This window comes from Gastrolobium bilobum, unplaced genomic scaffold (assembly GCF_033153095.1).
Source record: "Gastrolobium bilobum isolate Gb01-03AN ecotype WA unplaced genomic scaffold, APGP_CSIRO_Gbil_v1 utg8265, whole genome shotgun sequence".
Classification (NCBI taxonomy): Eukaryota; Viridiplantae; Streptophyta; class Magnoliopsida; order Fabales; family Fabaceae; genus Gastrolobium; species Gastrolobium bilobum.
The window spans coordinates 111965-134695 of record NW_026899064.1 but is presented as its reverse complement, the minus strand read 5'-3'; the positions used below and the strand labels follow the sequence as shown (position 1 = coordinate 134695).

The window sequence follows — 22731 nt, the reverse complement described above, 5'->3', positions numbered from 1 at the left end:
TGAGAGATGTACGTGCGACAGATGCATACAAGATGATCTCCACCACTACATACATGAATGCATGGACAAAGCTTTAATGCAACATCAATGCTTATGCTCTAGAAACAATCCCTGCAGCATCGGAGGCTTGCATGTCTCAACCAAAGCATACTTCCAAGATTATTCATAGAGTAGACAAGATAGTCCTATAACTTACCTTTTGAAGATTCAACCTTCTTGAACTTTCTATCTCTTGCTTCTCCCTTGTAGCTTGGCTGTAATTAACTCGACTTTGCTTCGGTCCTTGTCTTCTCCTCCACAAAGAGATCAGTAGCAAGCTTCTCAGTCTATTTCTCCCCAATAATATTTGATGTAAGAACCCGCACCGTTAATTTAGGAAATTAATCAATTAATTATGTGATTAATGAGATAATTTCATAACTGACCCTAATAATTATGATAAGACTTAAATAATTATGGTAAGTGGTTAAGAATGTTGAAAGTCTCTTTTCTCACGAAAATTGCAGATACCGGCTCTGCTTCAAGGTATAAATGTGTACCGATGAAGTATCCCGAAAAATTATGAAAAGTATATCTATGTCACTAGAATAATATATAGGACTAGCAAAACAAGTTTTAAGTCGAAATAATGAGAACTGGTGCCAGAACTGATACTGGCTAAGTAAAAGCGCGTACCGGAAAAGTACTGCGAAAAATAAAATAGAAATATAACAAATCTTAGAAAAATGAGTAGGTCCAGAATCCCAAGTTTGAGATTAAAATGATAATCGTAGCTATTAGTTCTTATACAGTGTGTTTAAAACTTAAGTGCCTATATATACACATTTTGCACATAACCCTAGGCATTTTTCTATTTGCTACGTGACCTTTGGAGGCTGACCAGCCTTTGGCACTGTTCCATTGCTTGTCTCCCTTCACCTTAAGAGCCAAGTGGCCATTCTCTTCCTAGTCTCTTCGTTGAATCACCATAGATATTGAGAGTAAACCTTGTGAGGTTGAGATCCATCCTGTTTTGAGTCGTTGCAGCCTCTAGGTTGAGTGTGGGAAGGCTGAGCTCACTGTTTTGTGGGGAGGGAACCTTGTTTTTAACACTTGAGGTTCCAAGAAGCCATTTTGATGGTGAAGGTCTAAGCTTTTGGTGTGAATTCGTGGTTCTTCTAAGCCAGAACTTTTGAGCTTTGTTGGAAGCTCCAAGGAGGAGTCTTTTTCTGAGTTGGAGACTCTTGAGGTATACCATGACCACCTCTTTGTCATTTTCATGATTTAAGCTTGTTTAATCCATTAAAAAGTGTAACTTTGATCATTTGAGCTAATGACTGAGATTCTGAGTCTATAACATGTTAATGAACATCTGTTTATGGAGTCATTGGACTCCAAATCACGTTTGGACCCTTAAAAATGGGATTTTGCAGAGGGAAGTTCGAGTTTTTGCATTCCGTCTGATGAGTATTCGAATACTTTTCGTGTAGTATTCGAATACTTGTCATGTGGTAGTCGAATACCTCTTGCAGGAGTATTGGGATACTTTTCTGGGAAGAAAAATATTTGGATACCGTTGAATAAATATTCGAATACTGGGGAATACTGTGATTTTTGTATTCGGATACCTGGTGGTATACAAATACTGGGGGAAAAGTATTCGGATACCTTTTGGTATTTGAATACTTGAGTGAAAGTATTCGGATACTTTCTGGAGGCATGGAATATTCGAATACTCATCGAGGAGTATTCAAATACCTCATGCAGAAATTGCATGAAATGACTTAAAATGAGTTGGAAAGCCTTAATCACTTAATGGAATCTTGAGCAATGATTATTGATGATTAATTATTGCATAAACAAATTATGATTGTGCTGTTAATGGGCATTGAGCTAGTGTGAGCTTGTCTTGGATAGTTAGCTTGCGAGGTAAGCTTTCGTGTTCTCGGTTTAGCCATTGTTGGTTCCACCATACTCCATGGGGGAATGGTTTATATGCATGATGTGTTTTCATGTATTGATTTTGAAATGCTGTTGAGTTGTTATGTGCAAGGGCCTTATAATATGCATGTGTTGTTCCATCTAGACGGTAAGCCTGAGTACGTGGCATCATATGATACGGTGATTCTGTGGGTGGGTGCAAGTGGCATCTTGCACTAAAGGTGGGTAATAGATGTATATAAATCCCGTATTTCTCTGGCCAGTAGAAAATCTTGACACACATGACATGATTATCTATTGCATTGCACTTATTTTGGAACTGATATTGTATATTACTTTTAGAACTTATATTGCACATGTAAGTGAGCTTGTGGTGGAGAAATCCTTGAGGACCCCTTGCCTTACTGAGATTGCTGTTTAGAGATCTCACCCCACGTTTGGGACACATATTTCAGGTTCAGGTAACTCGGGGGTTGAGACCTCGGGCGGCAGGAGGCCGGAACTGAGTTAGATATTGCTGATTATATTTTTATTCTTGGATGCTGACATGTTCTATCTTTATGATTATGTTGTTATTGTTGATACTCGGTTGGGCTTGTTGCCTTATTTGGTGAGCATGGGGGTTGTCCATGCTAGAATGACTGACTCTGTATTGTTTTAGTATTGAGTTGTATAATTGTATCAGGATTATGGTCCGAACTACATGTTGTAGTTCCGTGACTTAGATACTCACATATTTATATTTTGAGGTTATTCAATGTAGATAGCTGTTTATTCGCAATTACATACATGCAATGTTTTAAAAGGTTAAGTAATCAACTTGGTAATTGTTAATGACGTCATAATTGAAAAGAAAAAGTTTATTCCTCATTTTTAATTAAGTGTGGCTTAGTACGATGACATGATAACAAACCGGGTATACACGAGGTGTTACATTTAACATGCATGGAAGAACTCATAATGATTAGTGAAAATTTTGGTTAGAGGATGGAGCTATCAACGAAGCTTTAGGTTGGGGTGGTAAAGAAATGGAGTAATTCAAGCTTTTCCTTGTGGAAAAAGAATAGGAGGTTTGACGATGAAGGGAAATGTGGTGTGAAGATGAAATGGTGGGAGTAGTTAACACATCATATTGTCTATCTTTTTTTTTCCTTTTTTTAAATAAAAAAGGGGGTCTTACAAAATCCATCCCTAACTTGCTTCAAAGAGTCTTCATTTGGGGTGATTGTGCCGATAAGAAAAAGGTCCATCTGGTTGCTTGGAGTAACTTGTGCAAACCCGTGTTGGTTGGAGGTCTAGGCATCCATAACCTAAAGGCCCATAATGAAGCTTTCCTGTTTAAAGTGGCTTGGCAGATCTTGAACAATAAACATGCTCTCGGGGTTCTGTGCTGTTGGGTGAGTATGAAAGGAAGCTAGACGTCAGACGTTGTACATCATGCCAACCCTATGACTCTCATTTGTGGAAAGGCTTATGCCATATCTGGGATGTTTTGCGGGAGTGTTTGAAGTGGAAAGTGAATAATGGAGAAGATATCAATTTCTGGACGGATCGGTGGACGCAACTCGAATATCCCATCAGTGAGTACTGCTTATCCAATCTCCCCTCTACGAGTTTGGAGGCAAAAGTTGTTGACTTAGTGTACTTGGACATTGGTGGCTGGCACCTGGAATTCCTTCAAAGAATGCTTCATAGGAAATGGTTAATCAAATAAGATCATTCATTCCTCCTTTAGCAGATGGGGAAGCAGATCAATTAGTGTAGAGGAGCAATTCGAAGACCAAGAGCATTGTTAAACATGCTTACAACACCATCATGTGATTTGAATCTATTACCAGTGATCATATTTGAGGATCTATTTGGAAATGGCAAGGCCCACAACGTCTTCGCCATTTCATCTGGCTTACTTTTCATGGTCAAATTCTTACCAGAGACGTCACAACTAACTAGGGAGGGTCCCCCTTCTACCATACGTGTCTGGATAAAGTAGAAGACATTATGCATGTTTTGCGTGACTGTAAAAAAGTGATCCCTGTTTGGAAATTCTGGTTCTCAGGTAATATTTCCAACGACTTTTTGTATATGCACCAGGAATAGTGGATCCGCAAGAACGTGACTAAAGGGTGGCCTCATGCGTAGCCCCTTGATTGGCAAGACATCTTCACTATTACCTCTTGGTTCTTATGGAACTGGAGAAACAAAGAGATTTATGAAGCTCACTTTGTCAGACCTGCCAACCCTCTTATTTTCATCATGAATCACATCATGGAAATAAGGGATGCTGCTGACAAGAACGGCTCTTGCAGATCAGCCCCTTTGGAGAGGCACCTAGTGAAGTGGAAGCCTCCCCCAACTAGCTGGTGGAAGCTGAATGTAGATGCTGCTATGAAGAAAAATCCCTGCCAAGCTTCATGTGGGGGCCTCATTAGGAATGATCAAGGTAGATGGATTTCTGGGTTCATGTACAACATTGGCAGCTGTGACCCGTTGACAGCAGAGCTCTGGGGGATTCTCAAGGGGCTTCAATTTGCCTGGAAAATGAAAGCCCAGAACCTCATTGTAGATGGTGACTCTCTTCAGGCTATCCAGGCGCTTATTACCAGGAGAGACGACAATGCATGCTTTTCCTTAAACAATTCTATTTAGAGCTGGCTGGAGAAAGATTGGCACATTGTGTTGCTTCATGTTCGAGGAGAGGGGAATTCTTGTGCAGACTGGATTGCTAAGTCCACGTTTAACTTTTATAAAACTTTGTGGTCTTTCGTAGTGTTCCCCTTGGTTTGGGACCTTTAGTAGAGAAGAAGACTACTGATATGTAGCTTTGTTCTGTTTTTTGGGCTTGAGCCCCTCATAAATACTAAAAAAAAAGAAAAAAAAGAAATGCTAGCCTATGATGCACAAACACGGGACACGGGACACGACACGATACGCCGACACGTTAATTCTAAAAAATGTCATATTTCGACACGTTGGGACACGTTTTGATATTAAATAATTTTTTTAATATATATAATATAATTTATATTTAATACATATAAGAGTCCATAATAAGTCATATAACCAATCAAATATTTAAATTTCATAATATAAATATAAATATAAATAATTTTTTGTATTTTGTTAATTTTTCATGTTAAATTTCATAACATAAAAAAATTAATTTATAAATTTTTTCTTTTATATTTAGTTAACAAAATAAAATAAAATTTAAAAAAAAAACGTGTCCGAGTTGACCGCGTGTCGAAAAAAGTTGACTACGTGTCGGAGAGTTAACCGCGTGTCCTCAAATATTGACCTCAGACGACGCAAAATTTTGAAAATGAAGCGTGTCCGTGCTTTGGTGATGCTAGGTGCATGAAATACAAAAAGAAAGCATTCAAAAAGCAAACAAGGTTTAAGCAAAGCGCAGGGACAAATAACAACACCAACCATCAAACTTCACTACTAGCATCGTGTAATTAGGGAAACAAAATCAAGATGAGTCCTAAAAATAATAAAAAAATAAAAAAATAAAATTGAATCCTGATTTTGTTTAACATAAGATTAGTTTTTTTTTTTTTTTTATTATTGGCTTCTCTCATTTCGTGTGATTTTTCTCTTATTCTCAGCTTACTGTGGATAGATGGAACAGATTTAGATTGGGCCACAACTTTGTATCTCATGCACAGTAAAGCTGGCGGTGTTACGGTTTTGGCACATTGGTTGATGGACCACAAATTGATAGGATGCTCAGATAAAAATACAGAAGAAAAATCAAATGCCATATATCATAACCGAAAAAGAAGATTACAAAAAGAGACGGATACTCCTATATATGCTTAAGAATCTTCCCAAAGCCTGGGTCCTCGACGATGTACAACGAATATGATTATAAAAATATCAACCCCTATCTTTTTGTCGTCTTACTTTCGATTTGAAAATGTAATTTTTAATATAAATTCTGGATTTACCAAATAAAAATATTATCTTTTTTTAAGTAAATTAAATGAAATGTTGGGCAAAAAATCAAGCACCTAAGTAACCTAACCTAGTTTTGGGCTGAAGCGAGTGAAGCCTCTCTCTCTCTCTCTTCACTCACCATTTCATTCACTCACTCTCTCTCTCGATTTCTTCGCCCAAATTTGCAATGGCCGCTTCTCTGACCTTGTCGAGGCTCACCCACTCTCTCTCTTCCACGGCCGTCACCGCATCTCTCTTACAACCGAAAACCCTCTCATCGAAATTCTCCCTAACCTTCATAAACAACCGCCGTCACCCCAAACCGCTCAGATTCTCATCATCATCCTCCTCCTCCTCCACCATCTCCGCCACAATCGGCGTCGGCGACAAGCTTCCGGAATCCACCTTCTCCTACTTGGACTCCGCCGGCGAGGTGCAGACGACCACCGTGTCGGAGCTGACCAAGGGAAAGAAGGCGATATTGTTCGCTGTTCCTGGCGCGTTCACCCCCACGTGCTCGCAGAAGCACGTGCCTGGGTTCGTTTCGAAGTCAGCGGAGCTGAAGGCGAAAGGGGTGGACACAATCGCGTGCATTTCGGTGAACGACGCGTTCGTGATGAAGGCATGGAAGGAGGACCTGAAGGTGAACGACGAGGTGCTATTGTTGTCTGACGGCAATGGCACGTTCACCAGAGCCATTGGGTGCGAGCTTGATTTGAGTGATAAGCCTGTTGGGTTGGGTGTTAGGTCGAGGCGTTACGCGCTCTTGGCTGAGGATGGAGTTGTGAAGCTCTTCAATTTGGAGGAAGGTGGTGCCTTCACCTTCAGCGGTGCTGATGATCTCCTCAAAGTTCTCTGATTTGTTGTTGTATTTCTTCTTCTTCCTCTCTCTCACCATTACTTTTTCTCCAAACTCCACTTACTCCTTTTTTTAAATCGGTTTAGGAAGCTTTGGCTTACTTAATAATGTTGATGGAGCCTTATGGTGGTGTTATCTGTGCCAATAATATCTTTGTGCTGGTGAAAAAATGTGGTGATTTGTTTGCATGGTGATTTATATTTTATTTTCTTAGTTAAAAAAGGTATAAACTTTTTTTTTGAGTTGGGGGTTAATGGAACTGTGCTGAGCTACCCTAGTCTGCATACATTGCTGAGTGGTTGATGGAATAGCATGTTGATAATTTGAGCGTTATTTTATATCTAGTGAGGCTGCATAATTATAATTCTTATGCACTGATGTAACTGGTTGCTCTTCTCTATTATGTGGCATGAAACTTCAGTAATTGGTAATCTTTGCTAGTTATGAAGTATATAACCATGACCCTGGTGTTTTCATTATTCAATTTTGAACTTATGCCCTTCCCCATCATAAGTTTTCAGGTCCTGTTTTCTACACAATAGAAATTGACTTTATTTGGAATCTTAAGAAAGAAGAGTTTGGTTCACCAAAATATTAACAGAAATATTGGGTAAAGATTACACGAAATATACAAAAATAACTCCAAACTATTTTTACTTTTGTAATTGATAGATTGGGTCTAGGTTGTTTTTATGTGTGTTAGGGTATTTTGGTCTCAAAAATTATTATTGTGTTTTCTCTTTCTTTGGTATTCGGAATTACCATATTATTTTTGATAATTTGAATAGTGACTTTTCTTTATAAATCAAATTACCAGTAATCTTTGGATATTCAGGAATTGATTTTTGATCCTTCTATCAAACATGGTAATTGCGTTTACCAAAGAAAGTTTACCAGTAATCCTTTTGAAATACTTGTACCAAACACACGTGTCCACTGTCCAGTACTCTCTTCACGTCCACGTTTCTTCATCCTCGAATTATTAGCGAACAATTCCCTGGATTCCGTTGAACTCTGAGAAAATATAATCTGAAATATCACCACGGGCACTGCCTTACTCTTGGTTCTGGAAGGTGGCACCTTGAGCAAATTGATCATATTTTAAAGAACGGGTAAATAAGAACTTTAGTGAAGCGTTTTTTTAGGACTGCAAACAGTTAGATGACTCAGGATTGACACTGGTGATCTCTTCTAAGCTTAGGGTTGTGTATTGATGGTATGACAATTATTGATGGTAGCTTAGTTCCCTTGTCGATAATTCGGAAACATAAAGCCGATAATGTAGACAAAACTTCACTTTCTCTGTTGAATTCACAATGCGGAAAACTGGGATGCATTGTCGTCACGAAATGCTTGGTTATTTTCAAGATGCTTCGATCAAATTTAAATTAGATACAGAACTTAAAATGGTGATGATATCGAAGTTTAGTGGGTAGGGTAGACTAATTTTCAAAAAATTTGTAACTGATTTTAGAATTTATTATTCTTCTTTACATTGCTTTCTTATCGATTTATTACACTATTTAAACATTTATTCTAAAAAATAATTTTAATGAAGTTAAATAATGAACCATACTTAACTATCATGTTAACGCTTAACAATTATAAATATGCGATCAAGTGAACGATATTTATATTTAGGGGTAAGATATTGTTATAACCAATTAGTGATACTACTAATATTATTACCAATCAATTTCACTATTAAATCGACTATGTGGATCTAACGATTATATTTATTTTCATCTTTGTATGGTTATGATTCCTCATATTTAATGTGAAAACATTAAATATGAGAAATCATAACCATACAAGGTAAAAATAAATATAAAGTATTAAATATGGAGAATCATAACCATACAAAGACGGAAATAAATATAACCGTTGGATCAACATAATCGATCTAACGATAAAATTGAGTAGTAGTAACACTAATTAGTTTTTACAATATCCTTCCTCTTATATTTATTTAAAACTATATGCTAATGTGTATAAATTGATGGAGTGAACAAAATGGACTCCAAGATTTGTCCCATTCCAATGTGTACAAGATAACCTAATGATGTTTACAAGACAACCTAACCTCCCGCAAAAATCGACACACAACTTTTTTATCTTACCGGTTAAAACTCTACTTTGACACACTCAACCTGTTTCTATGAGTCAGTCAAGTCTACCAAACTCTGCTAAATTTGTTGAGCAGTTCGAATATCAACCTTAGTTCTGAAGTTAATATAGTAATCACCACAAAATTGTACGCCGTTTCACTATGCAAAAGAAGTAAGGATATGTAAAATACAGGTCTGGAATTATTCTCTTTGTTGCTGAAACCTTTCTAGCACTTTCCTTTGATCCTTGTCATATTCGGGCAAGATTGCGACACCATGCCAGTGTTTGAGCTGAAAATTTATTACCATTTGTTCCCTTTTCGCAAATTCAGGTGGAATTTCAGCCTCACAAAAACAACCATCAACAATAACACTCGCCTAAGAGATGCACGATCCTTTATTCTAATGATGAAGACCTACGATATTTCTTTGAAGTTGAGAGCAGAAAAAATTACTCCCAAATCTTAACGTCAAAATTGATTATTTAACGTACCTCTCCAACTTTAATAAGCTCGTTTCCACATAAATCAGCAATGAATTATGATTAAAAATGTCCACTGGTTCAGCCTTTCTTTTTCCACCACCTTCAGTCTACATTTTGAGGAGACAAATTGAGAATCCTGTAACCTTCCCGTTCAGCATATGGCAGAAACCTCTCTCATACCTTTCCCTGTACCAAAAATTACGCTCCATTGAAATCTTGAAGTTACAATGTACTTCAACAAGCATGTATGTGCGTATGACTTTTTGGATCTAGCCCTTTAATCTTCATATCATCAATGAAATGTTTTACTAAACACATGATTATAATTTTATGCTTGTAATCAGCAAACACTAAATTAAATAAAAGAAAAAAGCAATACCAAGCTTTCGGTGTGTTTGTACTTTGTATAATTACTCTGAGAATAACATGTTTTAGAAAAAAAAACGTTGAAAAAAGGCAGTCACGAGGCTCCCAAATTAATCAGGAGTGTTAATCTAATAAAATCAATTAGGAATGAACATAAACAATCGAGAGAACACATATATGTATATATATATTGCCTTGTATACAGTGTAAACAGAACAATTTAGGCGTGCTTTTAGAGATTAAAATTATCAATAACTAAAAAGAATTGTGAAAAAACAATTAGGATTGAGAATAGCCTTACCATTTTGAGCTTGTGTTTATTCAACTTCTCTGCACTGGGTATCTGATTTCGCCTCCAAAGGTAACAAGCCCCCTTTTTAGATGTAATATCAGCAAAAAGTAATGATTGATAATGTACAACACACATATACTTTAGGCCCTATGAAATTAGGTACTTATCTTTCTTTAACAATCATATTCATTGAACATTTCGGGCAAGGGTTTACCTTGGCAGTCTTCTAGTTGTTCAGTCCTCTACTAGTCAATTCTGAGGATACAATATGGGCCTCTTGCAGCATTTCCTCCTCTCTAAGTCCGGATATCAGCTGATAGCAGATGCTGGCATTTAAAAGCAAACCCCGGTGAAACATATCTCTATACCAAAAATACGCACCATTGAAATCTTTTAAGTCGCAATGTCCCTTAATCAGAATGTTATAAGTATCAATTTTTGGAACCAGTCCTTTAGCCTTCATATCATCAACAAGATACTTTATTTCTGAAACTCTTCTATCTCTAAGGCATGCTAGAATCAAGCAGTTGTAAGTCACCTTGTCGGAATCAACTCCCTGATCAACCATCTGTTGGTGCAAAGACATTGCCTTCACAACATTTCCATCTTCAGCATAAGAGTAAATCATTTCATTATATACAACTCGATCTGGAACCAAATCCATTTGTAACATTTCTTGAAACATTTTCTCCATTGTCACCGCACCTTCCTTCCTGCATGCATTGATCAAAGGATGAAATGTCCCAATTGTAGGTTTTATGCCCAATGTCTGCATATTATCATATAATTCAAGGCATTTCTGAGTGTTTACTGAATTGGCATAGCCTGAGATCAGGGAATTGTACGTTATTACATCTGGATTATATCCCTTGCTAGTCATTTGGAGAAACAAATCCTCAGCTTCCGTTACCCTTCCATTTCTTCCGAGTCCATTTATCAGCGTATTGTAGGTCACAAGAGTTGGATCTATTCCATTTTTTATCATTTCATCAAAAAATCTGAAGGCATCTTTCAATTTACTAGAGGAGCAACTAGCTTCAATGAGCATATTATATATTTCTACATTTGGAGAAACCCCACGACCTATCATATCCGCAAGTACAATCTCAGCATCGAGAAGCTTACGATCTTTGCATAGGCAATTTATTAGAGAACCATAGCTGATGACATTAGGCTTAATCCCTATCTTTTCCATTTCCTCAAGAATCTCGAAACATCTAACAAAATGGCGCATCAGGCCATAACCATTAATCAAACTGTTATAAGTCTCCAGGGTGGGGGAAACACCCTTCTCGATCATCCTCTTAACCCATCTCTCTGCCCGGTCCACCTCCCTAGTTTCGCAGAACTTGTTAATCAGGGTATTGAAAGTGACATAGCTAGGCTTCAATCCTCGTTCTTGCATTTGTTCAGTTGTAAGTATAGCTTTCCTCATGTCACCCTCTTGGCAATATGCGTTCACCAGTATGTTATATGAAATCTTGCTTGGACTAACTCCATTATCCACTAGTTTGGCCAAAACCTGCTCGGCCTTTTCAATCCTTCCTACTCTGCATAGTCCATTCAACATAATACAATAAGTACGTTCTTCGATCCTTGCTCCTTTTCCATCTAACCAACCGTTATCATTTGCATTTGCACCCACTGAATGATCATCAAATACAACACACGAAAATCCACCAGGCAAAATACCATTCCCCTCCATCTCTAGCAAAACCTTCCTCGCATCTTCCATCCTCCCAGAACCACAAAGACCACTCAACAAACAATTGTACGTCACAAGATTAGGCTCCACATTTTCAGCTTTCATCCGCTCCTTCAAGCTAAAAGCTTCCTCTATTTTACCCACCTTACAGTACCCATCAATGAGTGTATTATAAGTAACCGTATTGGGAACCAGGTTCCTCTTAATCATTTCATCAAACAAGTTCTGAGCATCCCTGATCCTCTTCACTTTACACGTCCCACCCAATACCAAGTTATACACAAAAACAGAGGGGAAAACCCCTTCCCTTTCCATGGAACTCATCAACTCAAAACTCTTATGGAGGTCATTCAACATCACCGCCGCCTCAACAGCTTTTCCGTATGAGACAACATCGGGTCGAAAACCAAATTCCACAAAGTCAGCGAACAGAGTGAGAGTTTTCTCGAACTGTTCGGAAGCTACCAGAGTTCGGAGCAAACGGTTGACGGAACGAGTGGAAGGGAGAAAGCCATCTTTTCTCATGGAAGAGTACAACTCGGAAGCTTCATTGAGCATTTTGGAAACTGAGCAAAGCCATAAGAGGGTGTCTGAAAAGAGGGGTTTGGAGACGAATGCGTGAAGTTGGGAGGGAGAAGAGAATTGTTTGCCGGAGAGAAAAAGGGACTTGAGGAACCTTCGAGCAGCAGTTATGCGACCCTGGTCTAGTAAAGACTGAAGCTTTTGAACCTTTTGAAGGCGTTGGTGATCTTGGGGGTGGGGTTCAGAGAGTGTGGGTGATTGGGAGCAGAAGAAGGAAACGGAGTTGTTGAGGTGTGAATTAGGAAGAAGATGAAGATGAAGATGAAGAGCAGAACGCCTCCCCAATCCCATTGCCACCTTGTATGTTGTATGCGGTGGAAAAACCTCTTGTGTTCTGTAATTCAAATTTTCTGCTCATCGATACTCACTCCCAAATATTGTTAATATTGTTGACGGGCTGCTCCATTCGGCCCAATTTATTTCTGTATTTTTGTTTTTAATTTTTATTTTAATATATTTTTTTTTTGGCATAATGTTTTTTTTTTCTATTAATGTTAGTACCAACCACCTACCAATAGCCTATGATGCACCTACACCGACACTGACACGGGACACAACATCACACGCCGATACGTTAATTCTAAAAAATGTCATATTTCGACATGGTACACGTTTTGATATTAAATAATATTTTTAATATATATAATATAATTTATATTTAATATATATAACTGTCTATAATAAAATATATAAACAATCAAATATTCAAATTTCATAACATAAATATAAACAAAAATAATTTTTCGGACCTTTTTTAATTTTTCACGTAAATTTCATAACGGAAAAAAATTGATTTATAATTTTTTTTTATTTTTAGTTTAAAAAATAAAATTAAGAAGTAAAAAAAAAACATATCGGATACGTGTCGAAGTGTTGACCGCGTGTCGAAAAAAATTGACTGCGTGTCGAAGCGTTGACCACGTGTCCCAAAATATTGACTGTGTGTTAAACGCGTGTCAAAGCGTGTTCATATCGGACACGTGTCCGATACACACATTTTGAAAAATTTAGCGTGTCGGTGTTTTGGAGCCAATAGCAACTCTTTCCATGGCACAATTTGTATCTTCTTCCGGTTATAAAATCGTGGATATTTCTCAGCTATTTTTTTTTATTGAGCCGAATGTAAATAGCTGTTATTTTTGTGTTAACTAATGTCATTATATCATATGAGAAAATCTTAATCATATAATGATAGATTAATAGTGATAAACGAAGAGATAGAAAAAATATAAGAATATAAAATTATCACTATCAATTTGATTATTAACAATTAATATTTTCTTATATGACATGGTCATATTAAATAACACACGAAATGATTCCTTTTCGTCCATTCTTTTTTGTTTTTTGAGTATATCCAGCCTTTATTATTTTGTACACAGTCTACACGGACCTTCCGGTCATAAGATTGTTGGATTACATTAAGAGGGGGATATTTTGACTACCAAAAGTGTTAACTACCACCTTACTACCTATCAAATCACCATTGGATCAAAGAGAGAGAATGTTAAAAAGTTTTTGAAGAGAGAGAAAATGTTAATCCAATGGTAATTGGATTAAATCACTGTACTGTCTGACTCATGATTGGCACGTGCTGAATTATTCTGTTAAATTGTGAAAGTTAGTATAATTGAAATATTAGAATCATCATGAGATATTCTGAAATCACTTTGTGACTCATGAACTATGAACATGAGTGACAATCTTGCCACTATGTCATAATTATATATTTATTATAATATTTATATTGGGATAAGTTATTCTACTTATCTAGATTATAAGTTTTACTTATTAATTAATTATTAATTCTACTTATTGAAAATTATGAGTTGTACTTATTAATTAATTATCAATTATTAATAAATTATAACCGTTAGATTGATGAAAATTAACGGTGATTAGATTGATTGTAAAGATGGTAAACATTTTTTGTGATAAGTATATCTTGCCCCTTAAAAAAATATGTTTAGAATCTTTATTTTCCCCCTTATTCGATAAATATAAAAATAAAATAAAATAAAATAAAAGCCATGCTTTGAGAAGTCCTTGTTGAAATCTTTTATCTTTTCCCTTATTCATACAACTCATAATTCATTTATACGTTTTCTCCTTTATAATTTTTCCTTTGAAAAAAAGGGAAATTCTCCTTACCATTTCTTGTTTTTTTCAAAGTTAGAAATAAAATCAGAGGGAGAGATGTAAAAAATGTTATAATGTGATGAACGAATAGCACTTGTCATATTTAGTATATGTTTCTATTCCTAAAATAAATTCCTGTCTAGTGCCATATGGAATTAGGCTTTAGTGAAAGCAAATAAAAGGAAATTACAAGAACCTTTAACTAGAAAATAGAAATCTTGTCTAATAATAATTTTTTTTTTTTCCTCAGTATTCTTGCGAATACAACAAGGTTGGAGATTAGAGCGAACAAGTAACCCAATCTTCAGTCTCTGAGTCTCCCATCAATTCTTTCATCAAATAAATCAAGCCAATAAAACTATTCACGTTCTTCGGTGTAACATTCACAAGGTGGTTGTTTCTATTAGAGAATCTGTGTCTTGCAATTCGAATTATGTAAAATTTGACTAAAATAGAGGGGGAACACACAAAAGGAGATGCAAAACGGAACTTTGTGTATTTTATCCCATTTCTTGAAGCTGCTTATTTCTTCAAACAAATATAATGTAAAAGAAAAGCAGAAGAACATTTTCAAAAAATTAAAAAGAGAAAAAAAAAAGCTAGAAAATCTTATAAACAATACATCCAATCAAAGATGTTTGCTCCCCTGATGATCGATTCTGTATACTTCTCTTCCATAAGAAGAACTTCCGTAATTGCCTGCTGAATATTCACAAGAAAACTAACTCTTTAGAGTCACTGTCACTGACTCTGATTATGCAAAAACCTTAAAGAATGACCACCACTTGTTTTGTTTTATACTAAGAAGCTGTAATTTGCCAGAACTATGCTGAAAACACCATATATTACTACAACGCGTTGATATTGAAGGCACAGAAACTGAAATTGCCAAGTCCTTCTAGGAATTGGGAACAAAGGTGCCAACGTATCCAAATGCCATGATGAAGAAAGCTAAGGCTTGGACAAAGAGGTAGATGAAGAAATGGTTTTTCCCGAACATAACATCGTAGCAGCCACAAAAGAATAGGTAGAATCCGACACCAAGTTCCAACAAGTGAATCCTAGTCATATTTTGAACACCAAGACCACAAATGTAGGTAGGTAAGCACAAGCAGACCAATGTCATAATATAATATGTACTATTCAGAAATCAGTGTAATGCTATCAAATTACTGAGCCAAGAATACCCATTTTATACCTGTCTCCAATTCTGAATCGAGGCTTCTTGGGTGCTTTGCCTCCAGCTTTAGCCTTGAGAGCATCTCCAAGTTTTTCAGTGACAATCCATTCATTAACCCTCCTAGCCTCAAGAAGACCAATAATCGCGGCCTTTGTTCGATGAAGAGACATGCCATTCTCAAAGAGAATCCAGAATACTATTAAATGGAGTGACCTGAAACAGAGAAAACACAACATTCAACAAAGTTTTACTTGTAAAACAAGTTCCTTGTCTTTAAACTCAACTTTGGCTTATGTGATTTGATTATAGAGGAAAACTTGAGAAAGATCAAGACCTTGGAGTTCCAACTGCATTAAGAATGGTAATGACAGAAGGAATATAGACAGCTCCCCACTTTGGGACCGCAACCTCAGGCACCAAAACAGTTGCAGGTAATATAATGCAATAAAACACAAACGTATTGATGTGTGCTACGACCTTCCGAACAAAGAAGAAGCTGTAAATCACATGGATCTTCTTCCACAATGAAACTTTCTGCAGTGGACACATATGTGAATTTGGAGCGTAAGTAACAAATATATTTTGTCCTGTGTATTGCTGATCATTCAAGGAAGCATCCTTACCTTGTTTCTCATAATCTCCATGACCATTTTCCTGAAAAGATTGGCTGGACCACAAGACCAACGGTGCTGTTGATAGCGGTATGCCTTGAAAGTACTTGGCAATTCATTTTTAACCTTTAGTCAAATAAATAACTCCAGTCATAGTGGTTTAAATTGATAACACATTGGTTTGAACAAGAATTCTCACTAACATGAAAATATTGGTAACATGTAAATGAATGAGCATTTTGACTTGGATTGAAATATATATAATAGCTGAGTTCAGAAGAAAGCGAACCTTCAAGTTGGATAAATATAAGAATTTCCATCCTTTGAGACTGGCTCGGACAGCTAGGTCCATATCTTCAACTGTGGTCCTATCCTTCCACCCACCAGCCTCATCCAGCGCCGCAATTCTCCATACTCCCGCAGTCCCTATATCATTTTACAAGAGTGCAAAAAATCAGCTAAATCTTCATCCCACAAGAAAACATGAGCTAGCTTACACTATTGCACATAAAATCTTTTTTTTTTTTTTTTTTTCTTAAAAGGAAAATGGACAGAATTTATTTCAACTATTTATTGTAGAAGGTGAAAATATTTGCCATCATTTTATTACCATTGAAACCAAAGAAGGCGTACATGGAAGACCCCACTTCTTGTTCCACAGTAAAATGGTAATCCAGTGACATCTCTTGCATTCTGGTCATCAAACATTCATCGGCATTCACTGAAATTACAATAAAATAAATAAATAAATCATTGCCTCTTCAACACCCTAGCTGGCATTAAATTTGCAATGTCATCATGTAATTAAATTGATTTCGCAGAATAAGAGAGTTGAAAATAAATTCAGCTGTCGGTTAGTAGAGATAGACAATGACTAGGAAATAAGGTCCACCATTAAATTTGCACATGCAACTGCCTTAGGCAGCAGAAGAGAAATAGAGGAAAAAAAGAAGTTGGAGAAGCACAATAAGAACAATGATAACATCAACAACCACAGTAATAGCAACAACGGTGTTGTTCTCATAAGACAGAAATACCCTTTGAAATACACACGCAGCTTTCAAGTACTGCCCTCCTATGCGGTAGCAGAAATCAACAACAATAATGTTTGGACCCGCCCAAAATCTTCAATTTACTAGCTAAAAGCAAAACGCCGAATCTACAGAAAAAATTTGGTAGTGCACATGCTCAAAACCATTCTTTGGGTTAGTGGTGTGTGGTCCTTCAGTTCTTCCCATTTAGTCTTCAGCACTCTTGAAAGTCACCCAGAGAGCACAATTTTCCAAAACATTATCATCTTCATTTTATTTTTTTTCTTTTATTATATGATCACATACTTGAGAATAAAATTTCTTTGAAAAAGAAAGCTTTTTTTTTTTTTTTTTTTGTAATTGTTTCAATTAATCATATGCATGGTTGCTTTTAAATTTATGCTTTAATCATGTTTTTATAATCATTATCTCATGAAAATTATGTATAGCATGTTGTAAAATAGCATGGTACTCGTATAACTATATAACTACAATTAAAGAGATGTCAAATACTAAATCTTGAAATACAAGATGTAATCTATAATTTCATGCATGGTACTCAGAGCTCCTGACTTAAATATGTGTTTGTTGAAATACAAGATGGAATCTATAATTTCATGCAAAATGATTTAAATCATTTATTGTTAGATGAATCCTAACGGCTTAAATAAACTTAATTTTTTACCTTCTTAGTTGCTTATTAATCTTACGCATACTTTTCAAAGTAACCACAATGATCCATTTATTAATTATACGGTTCGCACTTCGCAGGCCTTTACCTCCAAATTTAATCATCCGTTAAGCAGCCGTGCAGTGTAAATCTGACATTTCGGCCACACAAAGACACAACCAAACCCTATTGTGCTATAAATGGAGGGAAATATATTTGTTACATGAGATAATTTTATTTTATATATATATATATATATATACATATAAAATATAGATGAAATTATTTTTATTATTGTTATTTTTAATGGATCCCATCTAATTTTTTTTTATGTGTTGAGCAACCTGAAAAATATAGTTCCCTGTAAATAAATCAATAGCCATGACATGACAACATACGCCAAAACCATTATTATTATATCATGGTTGATCATTTATCAGTTCGTTGATGACTTTTCATGACAGACTGTCCCCCATAAATATTAAAGTGATTTACTAATCTGCCATTTCCACTTTTTTTTTCTAGAGCATGGGACAAAAGAAACCAAAGAAAGGAAATGCACCCAACAAAAACAAAGGAAGGAAGTAACACTTATTCTGTGCATAATAATATTTTGGAGGGTAGTAGAAAGAGTGGGTCCCATAGACACAAAGAAGTGAAAGAACGATGAGAGAGGAATACGTGGCTTCAGACTAAAGGTGGTAGACTGTGTGATGTTTACACGGTCGTTCTCGTTCAACCACAAAGTGGGACCTACTCAACCCCAACCAAACTGAACATTTCCAAAACCAAAAAGACTCACCGACAATTTTTTTAAAGCAAAGCTCTGTTCTTAGAACTTACTATCTAATCTAAGACACATCGATTAATCCGAAGAAAGCCGCCATTAAGAGAACCCGAAATCTAAATTAAGGAAAGAGTTGTTGTTGTTGTTGTTGTTGAGACTTAAAAAGAGAGAGAAAATTACCGAATTTCCACCGAGCTTGAATAAGGGCGAGTTCAGGATTGTGCACAAGGAATGGGACAGTGCGCCATAAGAAATCAGGCTCTGGCTGAAAATCAGCATCAAAGATAGCAACGTAATCGCATAGCTTCACGTAGCTATGTTTCATGCCTTCTTTGAGAGCCCCTGCTTTGTATCCATTCCTATTGTCCCTGACCTCATACTTTATGTTAACACCTTTGCTTGCCCATCTTTGACATTCAAGCTGCACCAACTCCTGCAATTTTGTTCAGTTGCCACAAATCATTCACATCATCAATGTTTGTCCAATTCGGGCTTTGTTCGTAGGATAACAAACACCATTCAATAGATTGTTCTAATTTTGCCATGATGGCTTTTAGTACTTACCTTGATTGTTGTGTCAGTGGAGTCATCAAGAATTTGTATGATGATCCTATCTGAAGGCCAAGAAAGCCCACATGCAGCTCCAATTGACAGCTGATAAACCTGCACTCAGAAGCAAGGGAAACTCAAAATCAAGGCTTAAGAGTTCAAAAAAAAATTAAAAATTGTTGTACTTAGGGACCTGAAAAAGAAAAGCGAATTGGAAAAAAGCAAGAACCTCTCTTTCGTTGTACATAGGGACCTGAACCAGAACCATTGGGTAAGAAGAGTTCCCCAACTCTATGTCATCCTTCATTGGCTCCCATTTGTAACGTTTCTCTGGCTTTCTGCCAAATAACTTCACAAGAGTAATGACAACGCCCATGTAAACCCTCTCAATGAGCATCATCACCGACATGATTAAGCACAGAACTACAGCTATTCTTAGCAATGGGACAATCAATGGTGCTTTGATTTGACTCCAAATGAATGCAAGCTGCATGGTAATGTCATCTTTTGCCCCTTGAAATGCATCTGGGATAGTAGTAGTTGAAGAAAGGCGATCCATTTGAATAGTTTTTACTGTGTAATTGGATGCCAAACAAAAAAAAAAAACAAAGGAAGAAAGAGAAGAGAGGAATAGGAAGCTGAGGCCAAGCTATGAACCGTAGAGGACAAACACGATTAGATCGAAAAAGGGTTTAAATATGAATCAACTTTGGTAAAGAAGTAGGAATATTTTCTTTTTCGTAATTGTTATTTTGCTTCTTTGTCACGTAATACAATGGAAGCAGAGCTGGAATGTCAGTCACTCTAGCTCAAAAAAAAACCCACAAAAGAAAGCTAAGAGAGCAAAAGAAAAAAACCATGCTAGATCTCAAAATACATAATTTTTTATTTTATTTTATTTTTGCTTTTCACTGGCCAACTACCAAAATGAGCTTCCCCTGAAATGAAGACCAGAACTTAACCACAACACTTTATGAAAAGTCAAATCCTGCTCTGCTTCTATAATCAAATGAAGAGAGAAGCAAAAGTCCTAAGCAAAACAACACATTGACAAAAAGCAGAAGCAGAGAACAGAGGAAAATGTGAAAACGCAACTAAAGGAACAATTACAAACAAAACAAATGATAAAAATAAAGAGAAAAAAGACGAGAGAGGAAATGAAGGAAGAGGTAAGAGAGAAATGGGAGAGGATGTTTTTATTTTGGTTTTTAGGAGCTCTCTATGTGGGCAATGTCTTGCATTCTCTCTCTAGTTTGCCTTTTATAATGGATTTACCCTCCCAATGCCTCAGGTCTCGGACACCACTAGTGTGCGGCTTAAACAAAATGGAGTAACTGCAGTACAGCATGGTAAGGTAGGGTGGGAAATCAATAATATTATAAAAAAACATGGAAATCAAATAATTTAAAAACGTATTAATCATTTGCCTTAATTTTCCCAGCTTATGGGAATAGCCTAATACTAATATTAATTGTACATAACTTCTTTTTTAAACTGATCTTCTTATGTTAAAAAATAAATATAATATGATTATGTGAGAAAATTATAATTATATAAAGATAAATCAATAATTATAATTTTATAATTACATATTTCAATATATATTTTTTTCTCTTCCTTTATTACCGTTAATCCATCTTTGTATGATTATGATTTTCTATATGACTATGTCATTTTCTTTTAACACGAGAGAATACAGATTCCTTCTTTTTTCTTCTTCATAAGTTGTTTAACTTTTCACTGCATTTTCACCATAAATTTTTTTGGGATTAATATTTTTCATATTATAGGAGATAATTTTATTTCTTACGTACACATAAAAGCATGTGAGACCTTTTTTTTTCTCTCACTTCTTTTTATATGACTCTCATATACTTTTATATGTATTTGAGATACAACATGAAAAATACTAATCCCTTCTTATATTCCTAGTCAACATTTATTATCATATAATTAAAAAAACCTCACTTTACATTACTTCGAAATTTACATTCTTTTAATAATATAATAATATATATGTAATTGAATGGTCATTTTAAAACTCCTATGTTTACAGTACATAAAAGTCGAACTCAATTATGACAACCCTTTTTAAAGTATAAATACTAATACTAATTGCCACATAATTTTATTTTTTTTCATAACTCCTTTGACTATTAATCGCATTTCACAATGAATGTTTTTCTATTATTAATCAATCATTTATTATCATGTTATTAAAAAAACTTTACTTTAATTATTACTTCGAAAATTACATTCTTTTAATAATATAATAACATATAATTGAATGATAATGTAAAACTTTTACTTTTACAACACAGACAAGTCAAACTCAATTATGAAAACTGTTTTTAAAATATAAATACTATTATTAATTGCCATAATTTCCCTTTTAATAACTCGTTTAACTATGAATTGCATTTTCACTGTTTTTTTTAGGTGAAAGTATTTTTCCGGGTACTAGAAATAAAGTTATCTTTTTTAACTCAAAATGACGTTATTTTGAATTATAAAATTATAATGATAAAGAGTTAAAGACTAATATAACTTACAATATATTAGAATTGTAAAAATACCTTGATTTCTGTTCCAAAACGAAGTGTTTTGGACTCACTAAAGATAATTTATCTCCTGAAAAAATCCTTTACTTTTTTATATTATTACTCAATCATTTATTGTCATATTATTAAAAATTTGACTTCAACTATTTTCTCAAATTTTACACTTTTTTTCATAATATAATAATATATAATTAAACGAGATGTTTAAACTTTTACGTTTACAATACATTAAAAGTCAAACTCAATTATGATAACCCAATTTAAAATATGAATAATAATATCAATTGAACATATCTTTTTTTTTTTTATCATAACTCGTTTAACTAAATATTACAATTTGATAGAAATTTTCTTATATTTCTGGTCAGTCATTTATTGTCAAATTATTAAAAAAAAAAAAAATTAAGGTAAAGTGTTTCTCTTTACGTGATATTAAATTATTTTTTGTTACCTTAAAATGGTATCGTTTTAAAGTAGGGTAATTTTCTTCTTCTAATTTTTATTTATTTTGAGGCTGTATAAGTTAATTATTAATTGAGTTATATAAGTTGGCATGACACGATCAGACAAGAATAACTTGTTTACGGCACGACACGACACGAATTGTTGGGATGAGGTCCCTCAATTATCGCAGAAGCGATTCTAAGGTCGGCAGATCGAGCTCATAGCTCGATACTTTGAGGTCACCAGGTCGGCCAAATTGCAGAAATGAAAGATGGAGAGAAAAACACAATAAATTTCAATGTGGAAACCTTCTTTAATGAAGAGAAGTAAAAACCATGGGACCTAGTCCAAAAAATCTTTCACTATGAATAATATGATTACAAAAGACTCAAACTTCTCTAGTCACACTAGAGGTACACTCAAACTTTACTAACAATGGTGGTTATAGAGTACGTTTCTAAAGAAGTCTCACACTCAAATTTCTCTTCAAAGATTTTTACTGAT

The 22731-nt window shown here is 35.3% G+C and overlaps 3 protein-coding genes across 6 annotated transcripts; 1 reads left to right on the top strand and 2 right to left on the bottom strand.

Annotated features, from left to right (window-relative positions):
• Positions 1–5912: 5912 nt before the first annotated feature.
• Positions 5913–7045, top strand: LOC133286822 (peroxiredoxin-2E, chloroplastic). The gene has a single exon (XM_061484295.1). The coding sequence runs from the start codon at positions 6047–6049 to the stop codon at positions 6716–6718; it is 672 nt and encodes a 223-aa protein (XP_061340279.1). The 5' UTR covers positions 5913–6046; the 3' UTR covers positions 6719–7045.
• A 1661-nt stretch (positions 7046–8706) lies between these two features.
• LOC133286826 (pentatricopeptide repeat-containing protein At5g12100, mitochondrial) lies at positions 8707–12559 on the bottom strand. 3 transcript variants are annotated; one of them, XM_061484314.1, is made up of 4 exons: positions 10183–12559; positions 9978–10049; positions 9320–9496; positions 8707–9242 (listed from the first exon to the last, which is right to left on the bottom strand). In XM_061484314.1, exon 1 carries the CDS (start codon positions 12544–12546, stop codon positions 10195–10197), a length of 2352 nt encoding a protein of 783 aa, XP_061340298.1. In that variant the 5' UTR covers positions 12547–12559; the 3' UTR covers positions 8707–9242; positions 9320–9496; positions 9978–10049; positions 10183–10194. The 3 variants fall into 3 exon arrangements, with proteins under 3 accessions (XP_061340298.1, XP_061340296.1, XP_061340297.1); XM_061484312.1 differs by having other exon boundaries at positions 8707–9496; XM_061484313.1 differs by having other exon boundaries at positions 8707–9496; positions 9978–10019.
• A 2488-nt stretch (positions 12560–15047) lies between these two features.
• LOC133286787 (glucomannan 4-beta-mannosyltransferase 9) lies at positions 15048–19796 on the bottom strand. 2 transcript variants are annotated; one of them, XM_061484238.1, is made up of 9 exons: positions 19452–19796; positions 19238–19336; positions 18854–19106; positions 16796–16906; positions 16475–16611; positions 16198–16311; positions 15909–16108; positions 15593–15787; positions 15048–15455 (listed from the first exon to the last, which is right to left on the bottom strand). In XM_061484238.1, exons 1-9 carry the CDS (start codon positions 19779–19781, stop codon positions 15293–15295), a joined length of 1602 nt encoding a protein of 533 aa, XP_061340222.1. In that variant the 5' UTR covers positions 19782–19796; the 3' UTR covers positions 15048–15292. The 2 variants fall into 2 exon arrangements, with proteins under 2 accessions (XP_061340222.1, XP_061340223.1); XM_061484239.1 differs by having other exon boundaries at positions 15617–15787.
• Positions 19797–22731: the final 2935 nt, after the last annotated feature.

Coding starts and splice junctions, on each gene's coding strand:
- LOC133286822 (XM_061484295.1), top strand. CDS start 6,047: ATGGCCGCTTCTCTGACCTTGTCGAGGCTCACCCACTCTCTCTCTTCC.
- LOC133286826 (XM_061484312.1), bottom strand. CDS start 12,546: ATGGGATTGGGGAGGCGTTCTGCTCTTCATCTTCATCTTCATCTTCTT.
- LOC133286787 (XM_061484238.1), bottom strand. CDS start 19,781: ATGGATCGCCTTTCTTCAACTACTACTATCCCAGATGCATTTCAAGGG. Junction 19,107..19,237: donor CCACTGACACAACAATCAAG/GTAAGTACTAAA, acceptor ACAAAATTGCAG/GAGTTGGTGCAGCTTGAATG. Junction 16,312..16,474: donor TATATTTATCCAACTTGAAG/GTTCGCTTTCTT, acceptor ATTTGACTAAAG/GTTAAAAATGAATTGCCAAG.